This window comes from Miniopterus natalensis, chromosome 15 (assembly GCF_054644295.1).
Source record: "Miniopterus natalensis isolate mMinNat1 chromosome 15, mMinNat1.hap1, whole genome shotgun sequence".
NCBI classification, from domain to species: domain Eukaryota; kingdom Metazoa; phylum Chordata; class Mammalia; order Chiroptera; family Miniopteridae; genus Miniopterus; species Miniopterus natalensis.
This window is the reverse complement of record NC_142095.1, coordinates 11108298-11133489: the sequence shown is the minus strand read 5'-3', so window position 1 is coordinate 11133489 and position 25192 is coordinate 11108298. Positions and strand designations below refer to the sequence as shown.

The 25192-nt window shown below is 37.0% G+C and overlaps 1 protein-coding gene across 3 annotated transcripts in view; it reads left to right on the top strand.

The window, feature by feature from the left end:
* Positions 1 to 25192, top strand: part of CNOT10 (CCR4-NOT transcription complex subunit 10) — a 38653-nt gene that overhangs the window by 1668 nt on the left and 11793 nt on the right. Inside the window, exons 1-13 of one of the 3 annotated variants that reach the window (XM_016198833.2) lie at positions 1771 to 1987; positions 3875 to 3969; positions 5365 to 5526; positions 6176 to 6326; positions 8637 to 8779; positions 10695 to 10781; positions 11329 to 11412; positions 12664 to 12781; positions 13947 to 14096; positions 15079 to 15281; positions 17475 to 17596; positions 18979 to 19155; positions 19996 to 20076. In XM_016198833.2, coding sequence (XP_016054319.1) covers positions 1786 to 1987; positions 3875 to 3969; positions 5365 to 5526; positions 6176 to 6326; positions 8637 to 8779; positions 10695 to 10781; positions 11329 to 11412; positions 12664 to 12781; positions 13947 to 14096; positions 15079 to 15281; positions 17475 to 17596; positions 18979 to 19155; positions 19996 to 20076 — 1775 coding nt within the window. In that variant the 5' untranslated portion in view covers positions 1771 to 1785. Of the gene's footprint in view, positions 1 to 1770; positions 1988 to 3874; positions 3970 to 5364; positions 5527 to 6175; positions 6327 to 8636; positions 8780 to 10694; positions 10782 to 11328; positions 11413 to 12663; positions 12782 to 13946; positions 14097 to 15078; positions 15282 to 17474; positions 17597 to 18978; positions 19156 to 19995; positions 20077 to 25192 lie in introns of those variants that run through there. The other 2 variants (XM_016198832.2, XM_016198830.2) reach the window with 2 other exon arrangements.

Below are 25192 nucleotides of genomic sequence, written 5' to 3'. Positions count from 1 at the left end.
ACTAGGGAGCTGTTTCTTTGATTGGCTTAAGTTTATAGGCCACGATGTAGGAAACTTCCTACCTTGATGATAAGGTTGTGTTCGTATTAAGTAACTGAGTGTTTAGTGTGGCTCCCTTGAATTTCTCTGTTCCTCCTCTCCATCCCCATTTCAGCTGTTGTATTCTGGCCTTCATCTCTTTGTGTGATCTATTTCCCATTAAGCAGCCTCTTGAGTGATGTTTGGTCTCTTCCTGTCCAGTCCATTCTTCTAGCTCTTTACACCTGAAATGACTCTCCTGGAAAGCATTGTGTTCTTTTGAGCTTCTGAGTGGTAATGCCCTGCTTTCTCGTCTCTCTATCTGGTGAACATGCTCCTCGTTCAGAATCTAGTTGATAGGCTCTTCATCTCTGAGCTCCTGAGCCCAGGACCCTTTTCATCGAGGGGCTTGTGCGCTTGCTCTTCATTAGGAAAGAAAAGAAGCCCGTAGGATTTAGAGAGATTTAAGAAGGTAGGTGACCTGATCACACTGGCTGCGGTAGAGGGTGGATTTCAGTGAAACAAGACTGGAAACCCAGAGACTAAGGCCAGTTAATACGATATTAACTTATTCAGTTAATACCCACCAATGGCCTGCTCTGTGAGGCACTGCAAAGCCTTCGTTCTCATGAAGCTTGTAATGTAGTATAAAAGACAGACATACATTTAAGCAAAATAAATAATTATGATTTCAAGTTGTGATAAATATTGTGAAAAGAAAAATGAGTAAGAGGATGGAGGTATCCCTGAGAGCACGACTCTACTTTGAATAGATTGGTTAGAGAAGGAAGGACTCTCTTAGAGGTGACATTTGAACAGAGAACCTGAAGATAAAGAGGGAGCCATGTAGGGAAAGTGATCCAGGTAGGCAGAGCAGCAAATGGGGAATGTTCGAAGAACAGCAAGAAGACCCCTTGAAAGAGACTTCTGTCTGTGTCAGCTATGCTCTCTCTCCAGCACCTAGAACAATGGCTGGCATGTAGAGGACACTCGACACATGACAGTGTAGTGAGCAAAGGAAGCACGGCAAGAGATGAAGTCACAGGTGTGGCAGGGGATGGCTTATTTCAGGCCTTGTAGGCCATGGAAAAAATAGAATTTATTCTAACTAATGGGAAGCCACTGGGAGATTTCAACAAGGGCATGGTGTGATCTGCTTTATGTTTTAACTAAGCCAGGTGACAGTTGATGAAGAGTTGGGAGCATAGGGCTTGAAATCAGACTGCCTAGGTTCATTTGAGCGTTGCCATTTGGGATTTGTGAGACCTTGGGCAAATTTTAAGAAACCTTTTTGATGTTTCAGCTTTCCTGTGTGTGGAATAGAAATGGTAATATCTACCTCACAGAGTTGGTAAATCTCAGACCCTATTTTGTGTGTGTGTGTGTGTATGTTTTGTTAATCCTTACCCAAAGATATTTTTCCATTGATTTTTAGAGAGAGTGGAAAGGGAAAGAGGAGAGGAGGGGAGAGAGAGAGAAAACATCAATGTGAGAGAAGTTGGCTGCCTCCTACACATGCCCCTGACAGGGGCCAGGGATTGGACCTGCAACCCAGGTTTGTGCCCTTGACCAGGAATCGAACCCAGGACCCTTTGGTGCACGGGCTGACGCTCTAACCACTGAGCCAAACCAGTGACCAGGGCTGAATTAACATTCTTTTGATGGAATGTGTCAATGCTTTCAGTTAACTGACTCTCTTCAGTTTTGAAAAAGCAGTGTGTTTCTTTTCTTCTTAGTTCAAACCTAAAGACAATTCTTTGGTTCAAAATGAAGCCCTTTGGCTTAAAGAATGTTAAGGTTTGTGCACCAAAGAGCTCTGTACGCCTAGAAGGTCAGCCATGTGCATTAGGCCACAGTAGAAGGAAAGTCAAGCTTATGGATGAACGGTCATATACCCTTTCAATTGGCAATGGAGACTACTTTTGGACAAATAAAGACACATTGTGGAATTATGTGCAGACTCTTTCTGGTAAGAAGTCAGTGGTTACAAAAAATGAATGTTTTAAAAACATTTAAAAAACTGATTATACAAGTAATACCCATTCCTTGCAGAAACCTTGAAAAGTGGAGAGAGAGAGAACAAGGAAAATAAAAATAGTAATCCCATTGAAGTTTATCTTATGTAAAAGAATGTAGGTAAAACGAATGTTGGTTAACATGTAAAAGGCTGTTATTGAGCTCATTTCTTTGAAATGTCTGCAGACGTGGGAATTTTGGAGTCTCGTCAGCCTTTGAGTCTAGCTTATTGATTTATTTATCTTAAAGTTGGCTTTTCTCCTTTCCTGGAAGATTTTAGGAGACTTTTACAGTTCCTAGAGGATAGTGGTAGCAGTGGCCACCTGAGCCAATCTGCCTTTGGTGGAAGGAAGATAGCATTTTAAATTCTTCAACGCCTTTGTGAGTTGTTGTGTTTCCCTCTGCCCTATATTTATACGTCAGTCTTTGACAGTTGAGCCCAGAAATCCCATTAAAGAATGTCATCTAGTCCAGAGAGGATTTATTTTAGAAGAAGCTATGGAGGTAACTCGATGGCAAGCTAAGAGTTGTTGTTATTTGTTTTAATTTTAGTGTACTTCCTTATGAGGGAAGATAAAATTTTAAAACCCTTTAGGTTTCCAAAAAAATTTTTAAGTATTCGTGTTCATTGTTATAATTTTCTGATAAATATACATAGAGTTGAGGGTTCTGCTTCACTCTAAACTCATACTTTGCTTTCTGGGGTCCTGAAATCCTTTGTCCCATGTTTGCATGTTTAAAAGTAATTAAGAATTAAACAGTTCCATTAAACTGTTAGTTTTCTCCTCCCTATCAGGACTCAATTCTTTTTTTTTAAATTTAACTTAATTTCTTTGTTATTTTTTTATTGAATTTATTGGGGTGACATTGGTTAATAAAATTATACAAGTTTTAGGTATACAGTTCTACAATACATCATCTGTATATTGTATTGTGTATTTACCACTCCAGGTCAAGTCTCCTTCCATCACCATTTATCCCCCCCTTCTACCTCTTTATCTGTATGCTAAAGGTGAAATGAAATGCCAATTTATCTGCTAACTTTAAGTATCAGAAGTATCACTTTTTGTTATTGATTTGAGAGAGAGGGAGGAAGGGAAAGAGAGAAACATCAACTTGTTGCTCCACTTATTTATGCATTCATTGCTTGATTCTTGTATGTGCCCTGACTAGGGACTGAACCCATAACCTTGGCGCATCAGGATAATGCTCTAACCAACTGAGCTACCCTGCCAGGGTAAAACCCCCTAATTTTTAAAATAATAAATCGTGGAGCGGGAATCATTAATTTTAGAATGTATATGGACACTTACTCATGTTAAGGACACTTTTTAAATGTGTTAATCTTGCTTTTGAATTTCTAAGTTTATGAAAGCATTCTTTGCCTGGAAATTACCTCTGAGTTCTTATCAATGTAGATTTCTCATTGTTAAGTGTTACTATCATGTTCCAACTGAATTATACACTTCTTGAAGGCGTTGTACATGTATTTATAACCTTGTGTCTCCAGGGCCTGCTTTTGTTTGGTATATTGCTAGAGGGACAGAACTAATATCTTTAAAGAAGCACTGCAATCTCAACCCTAATGTCCTGGTGGGCAGAACTGTAATCCTTACATAAGTAATGGTGGGCCTTCATTCAGCTTGGCCACAGCTAAGGGAAACATTTCTTAGTTAAGTTTTTGGAGGAATGGCTTCTTACTCAGAACACTGATTAGCCATTGTAGTTGAGAGAGCTCTAACTTTGGCAACTTCATTAGAAGGAAGACAAGAAGAAAACTAACGGCACATTACTGCACAGCTCTTTTTTCTAAAGAACTGTAAAACTTTCCTATTTGCAGATCAGGGAACAGAGAAGCATGAAGGGACAGGTCAGTCCTCTGGGATCACTGATCAAGAGAAGGAGCTGTCCACCAATGCTTTCCAAGCTTTCACGGTAAGAAACGTTTCTCTTAATCTGCTCTATTTTTAGGATCTGTCAAGTATGAATCATTTCTCAGTGAATTTTTAAATTTATAATTTTTGTTTTACACTAATTCAAGAGTTAAGTTTAGAGAGTAGGTTTAGTTTTAAAATAGAAATATTTTAGAGTTTAACTATGGTGAAAGGAATAGAAGTAATCTGAGCCATTCCCAAGCTTTTGTGCTTTCATAAAGACATTTTAACTCTCACGGTGTTGTTTTTAAGTCTTTTAAATTTAGATTTGTAAATATGTGGGTCAGTCTTTTCATTTCAGTCTCTCTTCAATTTTTTTCTCGAAAGTGCTTTAAAATGGAGCCCCAAAAGTTTGTCAAAACATTAACTTTTCTGCCCAACTGGCATAGCTCAGCGGTTGAGCATCAGCCTATGATCCAGGAGATCGAGGTTCGATTCCCAGTCAGGGCACATGCCGGGGGTTGTGAGCTCAGGTTGCAGGCTCAATCCCCAGCAGGAGGCATGCAGAAGGCAGCCAATCAATGATCCTCTCTCATCACTGATGTTTCTCTCTCCCCCCCCCCTTCCTTTCTCAGAAATCAATAAAAACAAAAAGCAACAACAAAAAACACATTAACTTTTCTGACATTAAATAATTTGGGGAAAAACACCTTCTTTGATTACCAAGTTATATACCTGTAAGCAGAAGAACTTAATATTTAGATATTCAAAGTATATTAACTAGAAATTAAAATTTGGAGTAATCACATTACCTTTCTTGGCTAGCCTTGGCTATTATACCCTGCTAACAATACTGTATGTACCAATATATAATAATACATATTATACATGATTATAATATATATAGGAATAGCTTACATATATTTATATGTGTATGTCTTATAGATATAATGCACATATATCAGTGTTAGAGTTTGATTCTTAGGAAATATATAGCCACCATTTCATTTTTTCTCCCAGTTTTATTGAGATATGATTGACATATGACAATTTCTTTTTTTCTTTTTTTTTAATATATCTTTATTGATTTCAGAGAGAGGAAAGGAGAGGGAGAGAGAGAGATAGAAACATCAATGATGAGAGAGTCATTGACTGGCTGCCTCCTGCACATCCCCAACTGGGTATGTGCCCTGACCAGGAATCAAACCTCAGTCGCCTGGATCCTAGGTCAACGCTCAACCACTGAGCCATGCCCGGCCTGGCGACATATGACAGTTTCTTAATTGATACAAATATTACTTCATCTAGTGACTTTAATTAGTATATTTGGGGGAATTATATCTGTCTTTTTAAAGAGTTGTAAAATAAAGGTGAGTGAAATATATTTGGAAATGATTATATAGGCCTCAAAGCTGGTATATAATTTTGTGAATGTGTGCTTTCATTTTTATTTTAGGCTGGAAATTATGATGCCTGCCTTCAACACCTTGCCTGCCTACAAGATATAAACAAAGATGATTATAAAATAATTTTAAATACAGCAGTAGCTGAGTTTTTTAAAAGTAACCAAACAACAACAGATAGTTTAAGACAAACACTTAACCAGCTGAAGAATCAGGTAATACACAAATGAATTTAGCTATAAAAATATTATACTCTCTAGATTGTAAGGTAAAAATAGTTAAGGAAAATTAATGTGACTTAATATTAATGTGTCTGATATTCATAGCAGAGTTTCAAATATATCTGAAACATTTGTTGGTATTAATTGTATTTGTATAAAATCATTATTCCAGGAAAAGAAAGGTATGTCAAATGATTTTATTTTCTAATTGGTTTTTAACTTGAACAAAATAGACTAATATACCAAATTTGAATGAGCTTTGGAGTTTTGAGAAAGAATTAAAGTAGAAATATATGAAGAAACTTAGCTACAGAGTCTACAAAGTGGGACTCCAACCCAGAAGCCATGCTGGCAGGTCAACATTGAAGATATCTTCAGTGGCAAGGAAGAGAATCACCTTGCCTTGTGCTAAGCACTTAATCAAGTCCCATCAAAATGTTTTACTAAATGGAATTTTGTTATGAATGAAATAATTCTTACTGTGTGAGAGTAATTAAAATCTAGGGGCCCTGTTGAAAATGTGGAAAAATTCAGAGTAAGAGATGTGGGCCTGTGTTCCTGTTTATACATGCAGATTTCTTTCACTTTTGCTCTCTCTTTTCTTACTGTTATTGGAGCATGATCCCTGGTGATTGTTTTATAGGTCCACTCAGCTGTTGAAGAAATGGATGGATTAGATGATGTTGAAAACAGCATGTTGTATTACAATCAAGCAGTCATTCTTTATCATTTGCGGCAGTATACAGAAGCCATATCAGTTGGTGAAAAACTTTATCAGTTTATAGAACCTTTTGGTACGTTATCTTTCAAGTCAGTGATTTCCCTATCTTCTCATATTTGTAAAGGTCCCTGGTGTTTGTACCCAGATAACCTAAATCAGAGAATTACTTGTCAGTAAAAAAGAAAAAGAGCTGTGTCAGGTTTTCTTAGTGGTTAGAAGAGATAAAAATTATATCACTTTTAGATGAATCCAGGTTTTCTTTTAGCATTCTCCCAGCCCCATTTTTGACGATGACTGTTAGAATTGCTGTTTCTAATATGAAAGAATTGCTGATTTTTGTAGCAGTTTTTGTTGTGTACCTGACCCTTTCTTAAGTAGTGTATTAAGGAAGGTGTGTTTTGGAATGTTAGGGGACAACATAGTAATTTATTTTGTCTATTGCCTAACTGAAGTAGAGTAGGTAGTACAGAACTGTTAGCTTTTTTGTTATCTTAACTAGCTTACAATTACTAGCCTCAAGAGTAGGAGCAAAGGTAAGGGCAAAGGGAACAGGAGCAAATAAAGCAGCAGAGCTGGACCCAGGAAATGGTTGTTAGAGGAGGCTGGTGGTTTCCACCCACAGGCAGTCAGATTTCAGTTGTGATTCACATATTTGTCTTTTTCCCCGTGGTTACTTTCTTTTAAATTCAAAACACCACTGCAGATTCCTGATTTATAAGCACCCAATTGCTGGTGTGGCCACCACAGGACACATAGTGGAGTGTGATGGCCCCTCCAGCGATGCTTTGGGAAGAGTTACGGGGTCCGTTTTGCTGACAGCTGGCCGAACAGCTGCTTACTGGCTCCAGGGAAGCATTTTCAAGGTGCTTCTCTTCTTTCCCCCAGTCCTGAGGGCATGGTAGCAGGACAAACTGCCCAGGAGAGACATCAGTGGTGAAGCGTTGTGTAACGCGTGACCAGTTCTTTTCTTCTGAGAAGCTAGAAGTCAGAATTATACTTCTAGGATGGCACAGATGTTGTGTGTCTTATAAAGCTGGTTTTTAGAATTTCCAGAACAGTTCATGAAATCCTGTTAATCTGCTGTGGTTGAGTGGAGTCTAGCAACCAATTCATATTCAAACGCATTTTTCCTCTTTGAAAATTATTCATTTAACTTTTTTTAACATTACTGATTGGATTCTTCATTTAACATATATTTATTGAGCATATGCTGTGAGCCAAACACTGTTCTGGGATCTGAAGATAATGCAGTGAATGAAATAGAGGAAGTCTTTACCCTTGTTAAGCTTACCTGCTAATGGTAGAGAACACCACACAAAGTATAGTATGAGGTAGTTAGATGCTGGGAAGAAAAGCTAAAATTGGGTAACAGGATAATGCTCAACTGGGGATATTATTTTGAGAGAGGACCAGCAGGAATGTCGCTGAGACTGGTGCTAGGTGGGGAGAATGGTAGGAAGTGAACTTGGCAGTAGCCGGGGCAGAGCAGGTAAATCACTAACCTAGGTAGAGACTTACTGTTTAAGTGGGAGGGAAGCCCTTGGAGATGCCACCTTTGCACGTTAACTGCACTGATTTCAGTTTTAAATGGCATCCACTCTGGCTACTGTGTAAGAGCAAGAATGGAATCCGGAAGACTTGTTAGGAGGCCCTCAAAGGCTTTTAAAATGTTCTGTTCTTAGTCATAGTAGCCTTCTTTCCGTCCCTATTTTTCCTTTTGTCTTCTCTTTGAAAGGAAAGGAATAGTGTTACGTCATACCAGGTTACCCTTCCTCTCTTCTTGGGTTCTTCCTCGGATGTCCTTGTCTTTATAGTTTCCTCTTGGCTGTTGCAATTTTCTGATACACTCCAGTCCATACCTTGCTGCTTTTACAATCTAATTGTTTCTTTTTCCCATCTTTGTACCTTGAAAGGAAATATATTTCCTCGAGTCATAGACCTTTTTAGGGTTAGAAGGAATTTCAGGAAATCACCTGCCTTTAGGCAGGTAAAGTGTTCTCCACATTTTACAGGTCAGCCAGCTGAGGTCTAGAAATTAGTTCAGTGATGTATAAAAGCCACACATCTAGTAGCCAGGCAGGTGCTGGAGTTGAGATACCCTTCCTCATAAAGTAAAATCCTCATTTCACGTGCTGGTGTTTGGTAGATATTTTGCCAAAGGGTGTTCAGTCACTAGAATCCGTGAAATGAGAGGCCTTGAGATGCCTAGTAGAATGGTGTCCACATTGCAAGTTGTTTCCACTTATGCCTCTAGGTGATAAACATTTGTTTAAGTAAAGACTTAGGCTTTGCTCTTGAGAGCTTTTTTGTGGGGGAAATGGTCTGAGATGTTTTCTTCACTTTGGATTGTAACTTTTCTTTCTCTGTTTTATTTTCCTCCCAGAAGAAAAATTTGCCCAAGCAGTGTGTTTTTTACTTGTAGACCTGTATATATTAACTTACCAAGCTGAGAAAGCTTTGCATCTTCTTGCCGTCCTAGAAAAAATGATCTCACAGGGTAACAATAACAAGAATGGAAAGAACGAGGTGAGTGTCCTGAGCTGATCAGACTAAAATGTAAATAATAATGAATATATGTAGTTATTAAATGTTATTTTAATAGCTTTGTTGAAATGTAATTCACTGTACAGCATGATGACTTAATGCTGCTGTGTTGACTATTTGAAAGTTGCTTAGAGAGTAGATCTTAAAAGTCTTCATCACAAGAAAAAAGAAAGTATAACTATGTGTGGGGTATGTTAACTAGACTTACTCATTTTGCAATATAAACAAATAGTAAATTATGTTGTATGTCTGAAACTAATATAATGTATATCAATTATACCTTAATTAAAAACATTTTTAATAAAAATCAAAAGAATTATGCCTACCCTGAGGAGGCTCACAAACTAGATAGAGACAAATGGATTAAAGTTCAGTTGCCCTACCGGTTTGGCTCAGTGGTTAGAGCATCGGCCCTCGGATTGAAGGGTCCCAGGTTCGATTCCGGCTGGGGGCATGTACCTCGGTTGCAGGATCGATCCCTTGGGCCATATGTGAGAGGCAACCAGTCAATGTGTCTCTCTCACATCAATGTTTTTCTCTCTCTCTCCCTTCCACTGTCTCTGAAAAGCAATGGAAAAAATATCCTCGGGTGAAGATTAGAAAAATAATAATGAAGTTTCGATTAATGACAAGAAAGGAAGGCCCTGGCCAGCATAGCTCAGTAGTTTGGGCATCATCCCGTGCACCGAAAGGCTGCCGGGTAGATTCCTAGGCAGGGTACATGCCCGCGTTGTGAGCTCAGTGATAGGCATCGTCTGTATATCGCATTGTGTGTTCACCACCTAAGGTTACATCTCCTTCCATCAAATGGTAACTCTAATGTTTAACCTTAGGAGGAACTACCAGACTGTTTTTAAAGTAGCTGCACTATTTTACTTTCCTACCAACAACTTAATGAGGCTTCCAGTTTCTCCACATTCTTGCCAACCCTTGTTACTATCTTTTTTTTTTAATTTTGTAACCATGACAATGGATATGAAGTGGGAATGTCATAATAGTTTTGATAACCCTAATTACTAAAGATGTATGTTAGCATCTAGCATTCTTCTTTTCAATTTAACAACTGAATATATAAGAAGAGTTCAGTTAAATAATCTTAGCATTATTCATAAGCTGTAGTAAAATATTTCATTTTCATATTCAGTATTTGTAGTAGTTGGTGAAGTGTAATTCAGTTCAACAGATGCTTGTGTGCTCTGCTGGGTGCTAAGGTAACAACAGTGAAGACCTTGCAGTTCTTGCTTTTCAAGGAACTCAGGTCTGTGGGAGGAAAATACTGAGCAAATCTGTTCAGGAGCTGGGAGGAAGGAGGGTAGGGAATGTTTCAGAGAAGTTTGGATGGTTGCTTTGGGCCTTTAAAGATGCAATAGTTCGACAAATCAGAAAAGGGAGAATGGAGCAGGATAACAAAAGGTGTGACGGGCATGCTGGTGGAATTCTGATCATCTGAAATGGGTAGTAGTGCCTGAGAAATGTAATGGAGAGCAGCAGGAGGTGACATGGGCAACTCAAATATGGGTCAGACTATGAAGGGTTTTGAATACTTTGCTAGGGATTTAGGATATGATGTTGGCAGTGTTTATGCCAGAGAAAGTTTTTAAGGAGGAATGACATTATCACTTCTGCGTTTTAAAGAAGATAACCTGAGTTTTGCCCGAGTAATATCCATGTGTTTTAAACCTAGTCTATCATTATGCTCAACGCTGAGCTTCTCATAGGTGGAATTTCCTGTCACCCACTCCAGGCTATTAAACCTGAATCTCTGGGACTAGGACCTGGGATTCTGAATTTTGAAAATATGCTCTAGGTGATTCAGATTAGCTCACTTGGAAATCAGTGATTTAAATTATGGTCAGAAATACTTAATTTTGGTTAACTTTGTTTCACCACCCTCCAGACTGGTAATAACACCAACAAAGATGGATCTAATCATAAAGCTGAAAGTGGAGCTCTAATAGAAGCTGCAAAATCAAAGATACACCAGGTAACATAACTTCAGAGAAGTTTTACATCATGGGTGTTTACTTGTAGTTATAAATGACGAAGACTGTGATGGGTCATTTAAGGTGGTAAATAAGTCATTTAAGGCATTCGGTTTCGAAGTATTGTAGTGTAGAAGCCCATTTAATCCTTCTAAATATACTTTGCTTAAGATGATAATGCAATATCATTTCTTTTGTATACTCGATAGAGGATTGAGAAAAATGGTCTGGGAATGTATTAGATGATGAAATGAGTTTGTAGAGTTTTAAAATTCATTTGTTAATTAGCCATGTGCAGATAAGAATAGGATTTTTGCTTGGAACCTAAGGACACATTTTATTCTACCATGTTTTTAGTTTTTTAGGGTGTATTCTGAGAGTACAGTAAAAATAGATTATTTAAGATAATTTTAAACTTGCTTTTGCAAGAAACTGGCATAACCATGTTGTAAACAGATTGGGTTTCATTTCTTTAACGAGAAAGTAGAACTGCTTTAGTATGTGTAAATGCACCATAGTTCTTACATACTAGCATTTTCCCTCTGACAGTATAAAGTAAGAGCTTACATCCAAATGAAGTCTCTGAAAGCATGCAAAAGGGAGATCAAGTCAGTCATGAACACAGCTGGAAACGTAAGTTTCTTCCTGACTTTTTTTTCACTTTGTGTCTTTTATGTCTTAAAATTTTCTTATTTGAACAATTTGTATTTGTCAGTTTTAAATAATGTATCTTAGTCTATTTATATTATACTACCAGATAGAAACCTTGATAGTGAGCTATGAAGTAGTGATCTACTGTGTCTACTACAATTTAATGTAATATGTTTCTCACTTAAAATTATAACAAGCATTTCCCTTTGGTATGTAGCCTCCAAACCACCATTTTAATAGCTACCTAGTATTCTGTGAGTGGTTTATCACAGTTCACATAAATATTCACTGTTATTAGACACTAGGATTTTTTTTAGATTATACTGAAAACATTTATTAAAGATTGATAGTCAAATTGTAGCCCTAACCTGCCCCTTCCAAATGATCTTTGGCTTGACAATGCCTTCAATTTGACTAATGCTAGAGAGTTCGAGATATAATTAGTCCTTCCTTCCACCTCCTTCCTTCCACCCCCTTCACCCCAACCCCCAACTGAGAAATAATTTTTAAGATGGCAGTGGGAAGAGACAGAATTGTGAACAGTCGTGATGCTTTTAGGATAACTGTTCATTAAAAGTATGAAGTCATGAGGAGATACGGTGTGTAGTAGGAATAGTTCAGGAAAACTGACCTTAGAAATCTCAAGCAGGATTCAGATTAGCGACTGGGTCAGGACTCAAGTGATTTTTAAGAACAATTGTAGCCTAGACCTAAGAGGAAAGGCCTAAGTAGCCAGCCAGTCATTATGAAACCTTTTTTGAGATTAAAAAAACACACAACATAATCCCTGCTTTAAAGGATATCATAGTCAGCCCAGCCGGGTGTGGCTCAGAGGTTGAGCATCGACCTAGGATCCAGGCGATCAGGGTTCGATTCCTGGTCAGGGCACATGCCTGGGTTGTTGGCTCGATCAATGACTCTCTCATCATTGATGTTTCTGTCTCTCTCTCTTCCTCTCTCTGAAATCAATAAAGATATAAAAAAAAATTAAAAATAAATAAATAAAGGATACCATAGTCAGGGAAGAGACAAACAGGAAAGTAAATTATTGTCATGCAAAGTAATAGTTATCCTCTGAGTCAGGGAACACTATTGGAGGAGAGACTGTCCTTTTGGTGGCTGTGACTTAACTGGTTCATTTATGCCCTTGAACACAGGCCAGCACAACAGTGTCACTATGATCTCGTTGGGCATCTAAAAGCAAATTAAAAGTAACTTATGTTTTCTTTACAGTCTGCACCCTCTCTGTTTCTTAAAAGCAATTTTGAGTACTTAAGAGGCAACTATCGAAAAGCTGTGAAGCTATTAAATAGTTCGAACATTGCTGAGCATCCAGGATTCTTGAAAACAGGTAAAAGAAAATTGTGACATTTTTGTATTTTTCCTGGCTCTTCTACCCTTTGTTGCTTAGAATGTTTGGGAAGCCATTTAGAAAAAGAAAACTAAAACTTGGATTGCTTCCATTACACCAGAATACAATCCAGGGAGATGAATATATTAATTTCATGGTGAGGGAGCCTTGATTAAATATTAGCCAAAATTCAAGAACCATAGCACTTAGAAAAGATTACTAAATTTGACCACATAAAAATTTAAAACTTTTTATGATTAAAAACATAAACATAAACACACATACACTGGACCAAGTCAGAAGACAGATGACAGACTGGCAGTGAGGGAAATATTTGAAACAGATGTGACAGAAGGTTTCTATAACAGGTAACCAATAGAAAAACATCTGTAATCAAATAAAAAAATGAGTAAAAAACAGGAAGAGGCAGGGTTCAGGACAAGAAATACAAATGCCCAACATGAGAAAATAGGTGCTCAGCCATGGCAATATTTTATGTTTCCTGCTTTGCATATTTTTTCTATTGTTCATTTAATGTATTTTTACTGTTTCCATATATAGTTGCTTCATTCTTTCCAGTGTCTACATAATATTTTGTTATGTGGATTCAATACATATATATAAATTTACTAATAAGTATTTGTGTGTTTTGCAATTTTTGTATCTGTTGCCTACAGTTATTAAAAATTACATCAGAAAAAACCTAAGCAGGCTAATTAAATCATTATGCAGGGTTGGTTTATCACTTTTAATAATAAAAGAGATTTTTAAAAAGAAAGGGAGTTTACCCTGGCTGGGTGACTCAGTTGGTTGGAGCCTTGTCTCGCACATCAGAATGTTGCGGGTTTGATTCCTGGTCCAGGCACATACCTAGGTTGAGGATTCAATCCCCTGTCTCGGCGCGTATCGAGGCAACTGATCGATGTTTCTCTCTCACATTGATGTTTCTCCCCAGTCCTTTTCTCCACAAATCCATAAAAACATATCCTCAGATGAGGATTTTAAAAAAAGGAAAGGAGTTTACAAAATTTCAGATGCCTTATAAACTGTTCTATAGGGACTATGTGGAATTGCATATAGAATTAACCCATGTTAGATAAGCCCAATTCTTGTATGATGTACATCAATAGTAAAATTTATGAACAAATGTATTTGTTTTTCTCAGGTGAATGCTTGCGATGTATGTTCTGGAATAATCTTGGTTGCATCCATTTTGCCATGAGCAAGCACAATTTGGGAATTTTCTACTTTAAAAAAGCTCTACAGGAGAATGACAATGTCTGTGCACAGCTCAGTGCTGGCAGCACTGACCCAGGTATGCCCTTGGCTGGGGGACAGTTTATATTTTACTACCTGAGGAGAGTGTGAATTCAAAGAGCAAGCATCTGGTCAAAATGCATGCCATGTGCATCTACAGTTATCACTCATCCTGCCCAACAAGTTTGTGGCAATTTTTAGTAGATATTGCTCCTTTAAATAATAAGGAGTTAAGAGTAATTACCAAAGACATTTAAATTCCCTTTTTCATGGAGTTGAAAATCAGTAATCCCATATGGTAATGTTAAAAACAAAATACTTTGCAAAGATTTCTTGACTGCCAAACTAGTGTTATAGCTTCTTTTCACATGCGGTACTGTTGGCAGCACCTGGCAGTCTTTAAGCAATTCCTGAAACTTATTCATTTAATATTCATAGTATATAGATAGATCCTTGACTCAAAATGCTCAAAATCAAGCAATCATTTAGCTTTGTAAAAGTATTTTTAAAAACTTTTTAATTGATGAAAAATGTATCCAAAATCATTGATAGTTTTATTTTATTGTGGATTGTGAAACTTTGCATGAGTGAGTGAATGATAGTCATCATAGGTATAGCACATTAAATTTTATTTCCATAGTAAAATCCTGTGACACCCTAACATTAACCGAATACTTCTGGTTAATAAAAAGTACATGACAATAAATTGATTAACCAAAATGAAAGTAAAATGAGTGGAATCTTCTTATAGACTCTGAAAACATGTAAGATTCAAAGAAGTAAGAGTGGGTCCTATCTCTTCTCTTTGCCTTCCTGAAACATTGTTGCCTGAGGAGCTTTTCATCTGTTGGCAACAGATTCTGGCGAATATTTGTGGGTTGGGGCTGGAGATCATCGCTGGTGAGAGCTATTAAACTTCAAATTGGGGTCAGTGGTATTAAACAAGGTAGTGTTTAAGTACTTAGTGGAATAAACATTTTCCACTAAGTAACTGTTATTTTCAATCTAATGATTTATTCTCATCTAATTTTTATCACTAGGCAAAAAGTTTTCAGGAAGACCCATGTGTACATTACTAACTAACAAGAGGTATGAGCTGCTGTATAACTGTGGCATTCAGCTTCTCCACATTGGAAGGCCTCTTGCTGCTTTTGAGTGTCTGATTGAAGCTGTTCAGGTTTATCATGCAAATCCCCGCCTCTGGCTCCGGCTGGCCGAGTGCTGCATCGCTGCCAATAAGGGGGTGAGTGCTGCCTGCATATCTTCTTGAACCCACTCCCTCCACCTGTCTCACCCCCCACACACACACTGTTATGTGGAAAACAAAAAATATTTGGAAACTTAGAAGACCTCATCCCTTTTTAACTCTCAGGGAATTTATAAAGATAATCTTCTGGTCTTTAACAACTGGACAAAAAATTTAGGTTCATAAGATCATTTGTTAACATTCTGGTTTTTGGTAAGTATGGCAGCATGTATTAGCAGCCACATTAAGGAGTTAAAGCCAATCAGAAGGTCGCACCTGTTGGTACAGTGGTCAGCCAGCTGCTGGGGCAGGGGCCATGTCACCTGCAGGTGATTAACGAAGGACTGGCATCAACCTAGTGAGAGTGGGGAGAGCTGCATTACACTGCATTTCCTTCGGTGCTCGGAGCTTTACTTTTCATTCAGTAAACGACTCAGAGTTCTTGGCTGAGTTACCAGGCTGCTTCCCTCTGACATGTTTATCCACAGTGGCTATGAGAAATAGGCCAGTTTACACCAGTGTCCATGTCTAGATTATCTCCAAATGGCAGGGGGTGGAAGCCTTTGTAACTGAAGTGAGGAGTGGTCAGTGGGAGGTGGGGGAAGACCAGTTGTATCAGAATCACCAGTTGTCTGTATCACCCCATTTTCTAACCACCCCCCACCCTTGCGGTGGTCCTGGGGTCTGTGGAGATTGGAGCGGGATGGTATGAAGTGTTGCCTGGCATGCCTGCCAGCTGATGTAAGATGTTTGGGCTCTCCTGCTAAGCAGTACTTCCTGCGAAACACCTGCAGGAACTGAGGATTCAAAGAAGTACGTTTGCCTGGCTGTTTGCATCGTCAGTTTATCCCGTCGTGCTTTTCCCTTGGCAGCATAACTTTCTTATTGGATAATTGTTATATTAACTGACAGGCAATTTTAGGCAGAATTCATACTTTTTGAAAATATAAGGCTCTCTAGAAATTGTTGTTTTCTTTAATCCATTCATGAATTTAAGTGTCAGAGGCCATTCTCTTGTAGTACAGTTAATGGAAGCAGGGAGTTATATCTTCCTGGGAGTAGATACATACATTAAGGTTTAATATTTTCTTTTCAAATTATGTAATTTTAGAAATAGTACTTTTAGGATTGTCTTTGTTCTGTGGATAATGACACCCCCTCCCCATTTTTTCCTAGAAAGTTTTAAATTTGTAATTTTAAAAAAATGGTCAAGATGACATGGTTGCCATAACTTGGTGGATACCAGAACACTCAGTCTGTGCTAATAATGGAAAGTTGCCATGAATAATTATCTGTCTTTTTCTGTGTTTCTCCTTTTTTAAAAAATGTATAGTGAATCCTTGTTTTATTAAAAGTCACATACAGTTACATTAGGGAACACTCGGTAACAGTGCAGAAACGCTGTGTTTAGAGAAGGACTTTTTGCAGGGCAAAACAACTAGTTGGGATTCCACCCACAGGTAAATCAGAGGCAGAGTGAAGGGGAAGAGAAATGAAATTGGCCCCAAACTCCCATAGTGAGATAATGTATCTTAGTGAAATACCTATATTTCTCTATGTATTTTAGGATATTTTAACATATATTTTATATACTATATGTATACATACCATGTAAGTAGCTTTTACTATTTTCAGTTTTATGTTTTTAGGATTATAGGATTTTAATTTACTGGAAGGCAAGAATTGTACCCATGTAAATTTTAACATGTAGAACATGTAGCTTATTAAAGTTCATATGTTGTTGACAATTTAACTAATACTTTCAGTTAAGAAGGAAAAAAAACAGTGTTTTAGAAAGTGGAGCTTTCCCCCTTTACTTTTTCACTGTGTTTTTGTGACTCTCTTTTTCTTGACTCTGATGTCAGCGTGCCCATAATATGCAGCATGGTGCCTGAGGGGTAGAATATTCTAAATAAATCATTCTGAATATATGTTTGAGTCATTCTTAAATTGCCTTTTTTCCTTAGAATTACCTCAAACCTCATATTAATAAAACATAGCATATGTCACAGACTTTCAGCCCCATGTACTCTTTTCTTCAATACTGAACATACTTCCCTTATCACCAAAAACTCCACATTGATGCATCTTAAGAACTTTCTTAAGAGTAACTGGAAAGATATTAGATCATTTTTCATACACTGTTCTACAGTGCAATTAAATTAAATGGAAATTATTTGGATTTTGTAGACCTCTGAACAAGAAACTAAAGGTCTTCCAAGTAAGAAAGGAATCGTACAGTCTATTGTCGGTCAAGGCTATCATCGTAAAATCGTTCTGGCATCACAGTCCATACAGAACACTGTGTATAAGTAAGTATTCGCAAAGAGAAAGTGTGTGTATTTAGACTTATTGTTTCATAGGAGGAACCACCTTGTAACCAGATTTTATGGCTGCTTCAAAATAGGTCCATAGTGAATGTTACCTGACATGGGATTTTGGTTTGTTACATACAGGGATGCTGAAATTACTGATGGCCTAAGAAGCCTTGGTTTAGTCAGTGCCATTATTCAGAATGTCCAGAAGAGGGCATCTTGCTCTTTCCTTTGTATAGTTTATCATTGTGAACTTCTCATTTAGGTATTTTCTCAGAGTCCCTAAAGCTAATTCTTTGTATTAGGAGAAAAAAGTACTAATACATAAAACATCCAAAGCAATATAAATCTGTCACATGTAAATAAAACCTTTAGCTAACAACTTTTAAATATGAACATCTTTATCTTGTATCAAGAGTTTGGAGTTGTTACTGTTTCTAAAGTAGTAAGCTTTGTAAAAAAATTCGCTGCTTTTTAATTTTTTTCTCAAAAAATAAAATTGTTCAATATCATTTAAAAGTTTTCCCAAACTTTTTATTTTATTTTATTTTTTTAATTTTTCTTTTTTAAATATATCCTTATTGATTTCAGAGAGAGGAAAGGAGAGGGGGAGAGAGAGAGACAGAAACATCAATGGTGAGAGAGTCATTGATCGAGCCCACAACCTGGGCATGTGCCCTGACCGGGAATCGAACCCCGATCGCCTGGATCCTAGGTCGATGCTCAACCACTGAGCCACGCCCAGCCGGGCTTCCCAAACTTTTTAAATAGTATCTGGCACACAATATGGTATTAATTTGTTTCAACTATGATGCAGATTTTTTTAAAGTGACTTGATATATAACACATCACTTTTCTACAATTTCAAAATTGTTACTAATTTTCATTTATATATTTTCCTAATAAAACTGACTCAGTTTTGATTCAGTTTGATATCAAAGCAAGTAAAGTTATATAAAACCTCAACAAAATTAGAAGACAAGAAGCAATGCTGCTTTTTCAAAACTTAAAAATAAAGGCATTTTCAAAAGTAAAAATCAACCAAAACAAGACTCAAGTGTGAAAATCTTTCTTCCCTTGTTTCCAATTCTTATTATATCTGTACTGGCCATCATTACAATTTTCCTTGTCTGTAACTCCTCTAATCCAACAACAGTGATGAGTATAATGTATATACTTGCAGTCTAGATACTCTTGGTACCTTGTGTGTTCTATTTAGAATTTGGGTTTTTAGCATTTTCTTATAACTGCTCATATTAACATTTCTATCACAGGGTAAAGTTTTCATTTACAGTCATATTGGTTTTATTTTTGCTAATGGAAAACTATTATTTATTTTTATGTTTTTTACTTAGCTAATTTGGTTTTGTTCTTTTAAGTGACGGACAGTCTTCAGCCATTCCTGTAGCCAGTATGGAGTTTGCAGCCATTTGTCTCAGAAATGCCTTGTTGCTGTTACCTGAAGAACAGCAGGATCTGAAGCAGGAAAATGGGTCTAAAAACAGTACCCAGTTAGGTGGGAACACTGAGAGCAGCGAAAGCAGTGAAACGTGCAGGTATTCTAATCCCCTTGAGCCTCCTTGGCAAAATCCCTTTCAGACTTGATTAGTAAAAGCCTCTTTGTGCTTTAGGCGAATTCCTAAAATCTTCACCCCGAATTTCCAAAATTCTCTATTTTGAATGATAAGGAAGGAAAGTACGAATGTTTAAGTATCTCTGGAATAGAAAAATAGGTGAAGGCTAAATCAGGAGCGAACCTCGAAGGAGAAAAGTGGAACGTAACAGCTTTTTATTAACGGGAGGAATAGTTGCAAGAAATCCTGTTGCTATGGACAGATTTTTTTACTTTTATTGAAATACTTAAATTCTAAAACTATACCAATCTATAGAAATTGGGACAGCTTGTTTAGTAATACATAAATACCGTTTTATATCAAGAGTGTTGTTCTTACACATGCACCTTTAAACTCAAGTCTCCCATCCCAGCATTTTTTCTTAATTACAATAGGAATATGTGTTTAATACAGAAAATCTGAAACAAAATTGTGGGATTCCCCCCCCTCCCTAAATGAGTTATATTTGATGGTAGTTGATAAAATGCCATCAGAATGAGAACTGTGTGAAAATCTTGAAGTGGTTTTCTTTGTATGGTGGAGATACTGTTTTGAATGAGAGGTTTTTAAAAGCAGTATTGTGTGCTGGGGGAAAGAAACTAATATAGAGGATAGCTTTAACACGTCAGTGATACCAGGTTATAAGCATTTTTCATTGTTTTGGCTCTTTTACACTTTTGTCACACAAAAATTGTATGGGAGCTCAGATAGGGAGACAGAATTTTACATTTAATTGTTTATTATTTGTGGCCCTTCATAATTAAGAGTCCATTTTTATTTTAGCAGTAAAAGCCATGAGGGAGATAAATTCATTCCAGCTCCACCGTCTTCTCCATTAAGGAAACAGGAACTGGAAAACTTAAAGTGAGTACCCAACAATTAGTGTTGCATGAATTGAAATGAGCACCTTGTTTTTAATCTCCCTTACTCTCTCAAGATTATGAATGACATTGATTGAATGTCACATGTTAAACCAGCCTTTCAGCCTTGTGACAAACACCATTATTCAGAATGTGTTACCTTTTTTGTAAATTGTTGGGTTCAATTTGTTAATACTTTTCTTAGGAATATCTGCTTCTACGTTCACGAGTACGGTTGGGTCACACTTTCTGTGTAATGTCTTGGTTTCAGGGTTATGCTGAACATATAAATGAGTTGGGAAGTGCCTCTTCCTCTATTTTCTGAAAGTTTATATAAGATAAATATTATTTTTTCCTCAAATGTTTGATAGAATTCACCAGTGGAACCATCTGCCTAGGGTTTTCTCTGTGGGAAAGTTTCGATAATGAATTCAGACTCTTCCACAGATGAGTTCTATTCACATTTTCTGTCTCATCTGTGTCAGTTTGGGTAGGTTATATATATGTCTGTTACAGCATATTTGTCTGTTCCAGTATATTTGGTGGGGCTTTTTATACTAGCAGTTGCATAGTGTCCACACTTCTCTCTGCCTTCCTTTTCCCGTTTGACTATACTGTGTATCTTTAAGATTGTTTGATATCAATGCAAATCTCTGTTTCAGTCTTTCTAATGGGTGCAAAGAATTGCATTGTATGGTATCCAGTTTATTTAACATTCCTTTATATTTAGCTGTTTATATAGTGTTTCAGTCTTTGCTATTACAAATAGTGCTACAGTAAATATCATTTTATACAATCTGTATGGGGACTCCTTCAAGAAAAAGGTATTTGAAACCATTTTAAAACTTGATTTAATTTCTACAGATTTATTTGAATGAGTACTCACTCATCTTGGGATTCTTAAGTTCTGCATGCAACTTAAGCATATTATCTCATAATGATTGCACAGCTGCAGAATTGTGTAAATTAACTTTATATTCTGAAAATGGCATTAAAGAGGAGGTTATGTGCAGGGTGGCATACTCTCAAAGAGTTTTGCACTTCTCGTGGCATGATTCTTTGCTTCCCACATGTCCTAGCAGGAGGACTGGTGATTTTCAGGGAAAATAAAATTACTTCCCTATTTTTGCGGAAAGGGGCAAAGGATCTCCATAGGGAGTTCTATCATCATAAAGTGAGGCGAAGATGAGTTTGCTGGTATATATTAACCTTTTTTTCTTATGGAGCAGATGGGAGAAAGGAAATGGAACAAGATGGAAGAAGCCTTAGGGTAGATTTATAAAAAGAACTGCTACGCAAGACAGTAGTCATGGTAATGTGCAGACAAATGGTGCAGGGAAGGAGTAGTAAAAGATTGGTGTCGTAATTTTTAAGGCTATAAAAGCTCACAATGCAGTTGGGTGTGATAAAGGGCAGTTCTGTGGCAGGAGCCAGCTGTCTTCTATCGAGGGAAGGAGCCTGAGCACACTGGTTCTGTTAAGATGGTAACTTCTCAGAGATTTCATCTATTTCTGACCTGAATTCTTGTATGTGATTGGAAATGTGTGTGACTAGTGTATAGTTTAGTTTTTATGGACTATTATATTTGACCCCTCGTGCTCTATAATACCCAAGGCACCAATGCAAAACCTCATTTCCTATTTCCAGCATAACTAATGCGTAGTAAATTATCAGGACTGTTCTGATGGCCACTTCTTAGGGTATGGGTTCACAGCCTTTGGAGTATTTTCCATTTTTCTTGTTTGTACACAAAGGACGATGGCTCCAAAAAATACTCATTCTAACCAGGTTACAAGTATGTTTTCAGAAGGCATATGACACCCGAATCAGTTGTGAGACTCTGTACTGACAGTTAAAACAGAAATTTGTCCCCAAATCAAGGAAATGTCTCAGAAGTTAAATAGTTTAATTGGGAGGCTCAGCTGAACTTAGAGGTGTTGATATCATGGATCAGGAAAGGTATGTATATAATGGCACTGTGAGAATATTGCTTCAGTTCCTGAGCTACAAAGCTCTGCAGAGCTGTCAGTTTTCATTCAGTTAGGAAAACACATACACATGTTCTGCAGCCTTGAATTAAATAAATGCTCTGATTTTAAGTTTTTAAAATAAAAGATTCTATTTCTAGGTATTTATACAAGAGAAATGAAAACTTGTCCACACAAGAATTTCATAGCAGCTTTACTCATGATAGACCAAAACTAGAGAATAACCCAGGTATCCATTAATAGGAGAATGGATAACTCAGTTTGTAATTCACTCTACCTATTGGAGTACTACTCAGCTATAAAAAAGAAATTACTGATGCCCAAGTTAGCATGATTTGAATCTCAAAACGTTTGTGTGGGGTTTTTTTATTTGCTCTAAGGTACATACTGTATAATTCCATTTATACCATTTATATGACAGGCAAAACTATACAAAAATAACTTATATTGATTGAAATTAGAACAGTGGTTGGGGAATTGACTGGAAGGGATCATTCTAGGGGGACAGAAATGTTCTTGTGTCTTAAAAAAAAAATTCAGATTCATCAAATCATACACTTAAAATTGTGTATTTTAATGTAGATAAATTATATCTCACTTATAATTTTTTACAGTATTTTGAAATTTTACAAAATTAATATAATTCTAAATACATTCTTTTGGGAAATATAATGTTATGAGGTGCCATGACATAAAAAACTTGGTTTCTTAACCAAAAATAAAAAAAGAATTCCTTTACTTGTATTTAACATGTATTTCTTAGTTTTCAAGGCTGCAGTATTCAGTACCTGATCCACTCATCACATGTGGCTTCTGAGCACATGAAATGTGGCTGGCACAAAGTGTGCTTTTTAAGTGGGTGATGCCCAGATTTCAGAACTTACTCCCCCCAAAATGTAAAATATCTTAGCACTTTTCGTATTGATTGTATGTTGAAATATTTGAGATATATTGGGTTAATTAAAATATATACAATTAAATCTTGCCAATTTCTTTCTACTTCTTTTAAATGTGCCAACTAGAAAATTTTAAATTACACTTATGGTCCAGTTATGTTTCTATTGGACAGTGAGTGCTGCTCCAGGGTTTTCAAACTGTGTTTGAAGTGTTTGTATTGTTGATATGTGGTTTCTGCAAATGTGTAATATTGTTGCTATGCCACTTTCCTCACATGCTGGATAATCTCTTCAGAAAAAAATTTGTCTTTAAAAGGCCTAATGTCCAAATTAATCTTAGAATGTATAAGGTTGCGCAGGATTGATATTTTGGCCATATGTTTTGATTTAATTATTAATGTTGCCACATGCTTTTGGAGATAATGATTTTCTTAAGCAGTGATTGATTATATTATAAGGGTGTACTTTTAAGATTCTCTTTTTTTAGAAAAAGAGTCAAACATTTATTGACTATCTACTGATATCTTTGTTTGTTTTTGTTAACCCTCACCTGAGGATATTTTTTTCATTGCTTTTTCAGAGAGAGTGGAAGGGAGGGAGGGAGAGGAAGAGAGAGAAACACCAATGATGGGAGAGTCATTGATCGGCTGCCTCCTGCACGCCCCCTGCTGGGGATCGAGCCCGAAACCCAGGCATGTGCCCTGACCTGGAATCGAACCCGGATCCCCTGGATCCTAGGTCAATGCTCAATTGCTGAACCACGCTGGCGGGCGCCAGACTTCTTAAAAGTGGCTGCACCAGTCATGTCTGAGGGTTCCGGCTTCTTCACATCCTCACCAGCACTTGTAACTGGGCATCGATTATACATTGTAGTGGGTGTGATGTTGTATCTCCTTGTGGCTTTGATTTGCATTTCCTTGAAGACTAATGATGTATAGCAGCTTTGTGTGTCTGTGTGTGTGTGTGTGTCGGGCATTTGTATGTCTTCCTCAGAGAAATGTTTATTCAGATCCCATGCCTATTTTTCAATTGGGTTATTTATCTTTCTGTTATTGAGTTGTAAGAGTTCTTTATATATTCCAGATATAATACCATTATCAGGTATATGATTTGCAGATATCTTCTCCCATTCTCTGGGTTGTCTTTAAGCTATTTTGAAGGTGTCCTTTGAATCACAGAAGTTTTTCATTTTGATGAAGTTCAGTTTATATTTTTCTTTGTGCTTTTTATGTCATATCTAAGAACCCTTTACCAGCCCTGGCCAGTGTGGCTCAGTGGCTAGACTGTCGTCCATGCACTGAAGGTTCTCGGGTTTTATTCTCAGTCAGGGCACATGCCCAGGTTTCAGGTTCTATCCCCAATCAGGGCACAAGCATGAGGCAACCAATTGATGTTTTTCTTTCTCTTTGTCTTCTTCGAGTTAATTTTTAGATATCGTATGAGATAAGGGCTCAACTTAATTCTTTTGCATGCTGATATGTTATTAATAATATTAAATAAGTTCATAGGATTGGTCACATATTAACATTTCATGTTTGCAAAGTGGATTAATAACTGTCATGGGTATGTACTCAGTCTTCCATTTAGCATATTGTAGGACATCTTTGTTGTTCATTCTGAGATTGTGATATTAGCTGAAATTTTAATTTCTAAAACTAATATGGAGGCTACGCTAGAACCTGGAAAAAAGTATAACAGAACTGGAGAATAATGTCGAGGCTAACATGGGAAATGTCTATATGAGAAATTAAAATTAAAGCCTACAAAATAAAATTGAAATTGAAATTTGTCTTTTTAAAAATGAGAGGCTCAGAAATGGGTAAAAGGAAATATTCAGGCCAAATGCAATTAAGCTCAGTCATTTCACAAACATAAACTGTGGAACCTTCATTAGTTCATTTAGACTCTGATGTGACACTCAGTGAATTATTTCTCATTCAGTTAAAAGGGACCTCCCATGGCCCAGTGTATATAAGAGAAAAATGAATCAAACAAATGGTTGATAACATAAATATTAGACAGTTTTGGTGTCCTTAAGGAATCACATTTCTGTTGGTGTTAGCCTAGTGGTTCTGTTGCATCTCAGGAAAACATGCCTAAAACAGGATTGTGGCTAGTAACCTTTGGAATCTTCTATTGTTCTTGCTGGAGACCTTGCCCCACTTCAATCTCATAACTGAGCGTGCTCCTGCTCAAACCCGTCCATCTAATAAACTCTACCAAAGAAGGAACCTGC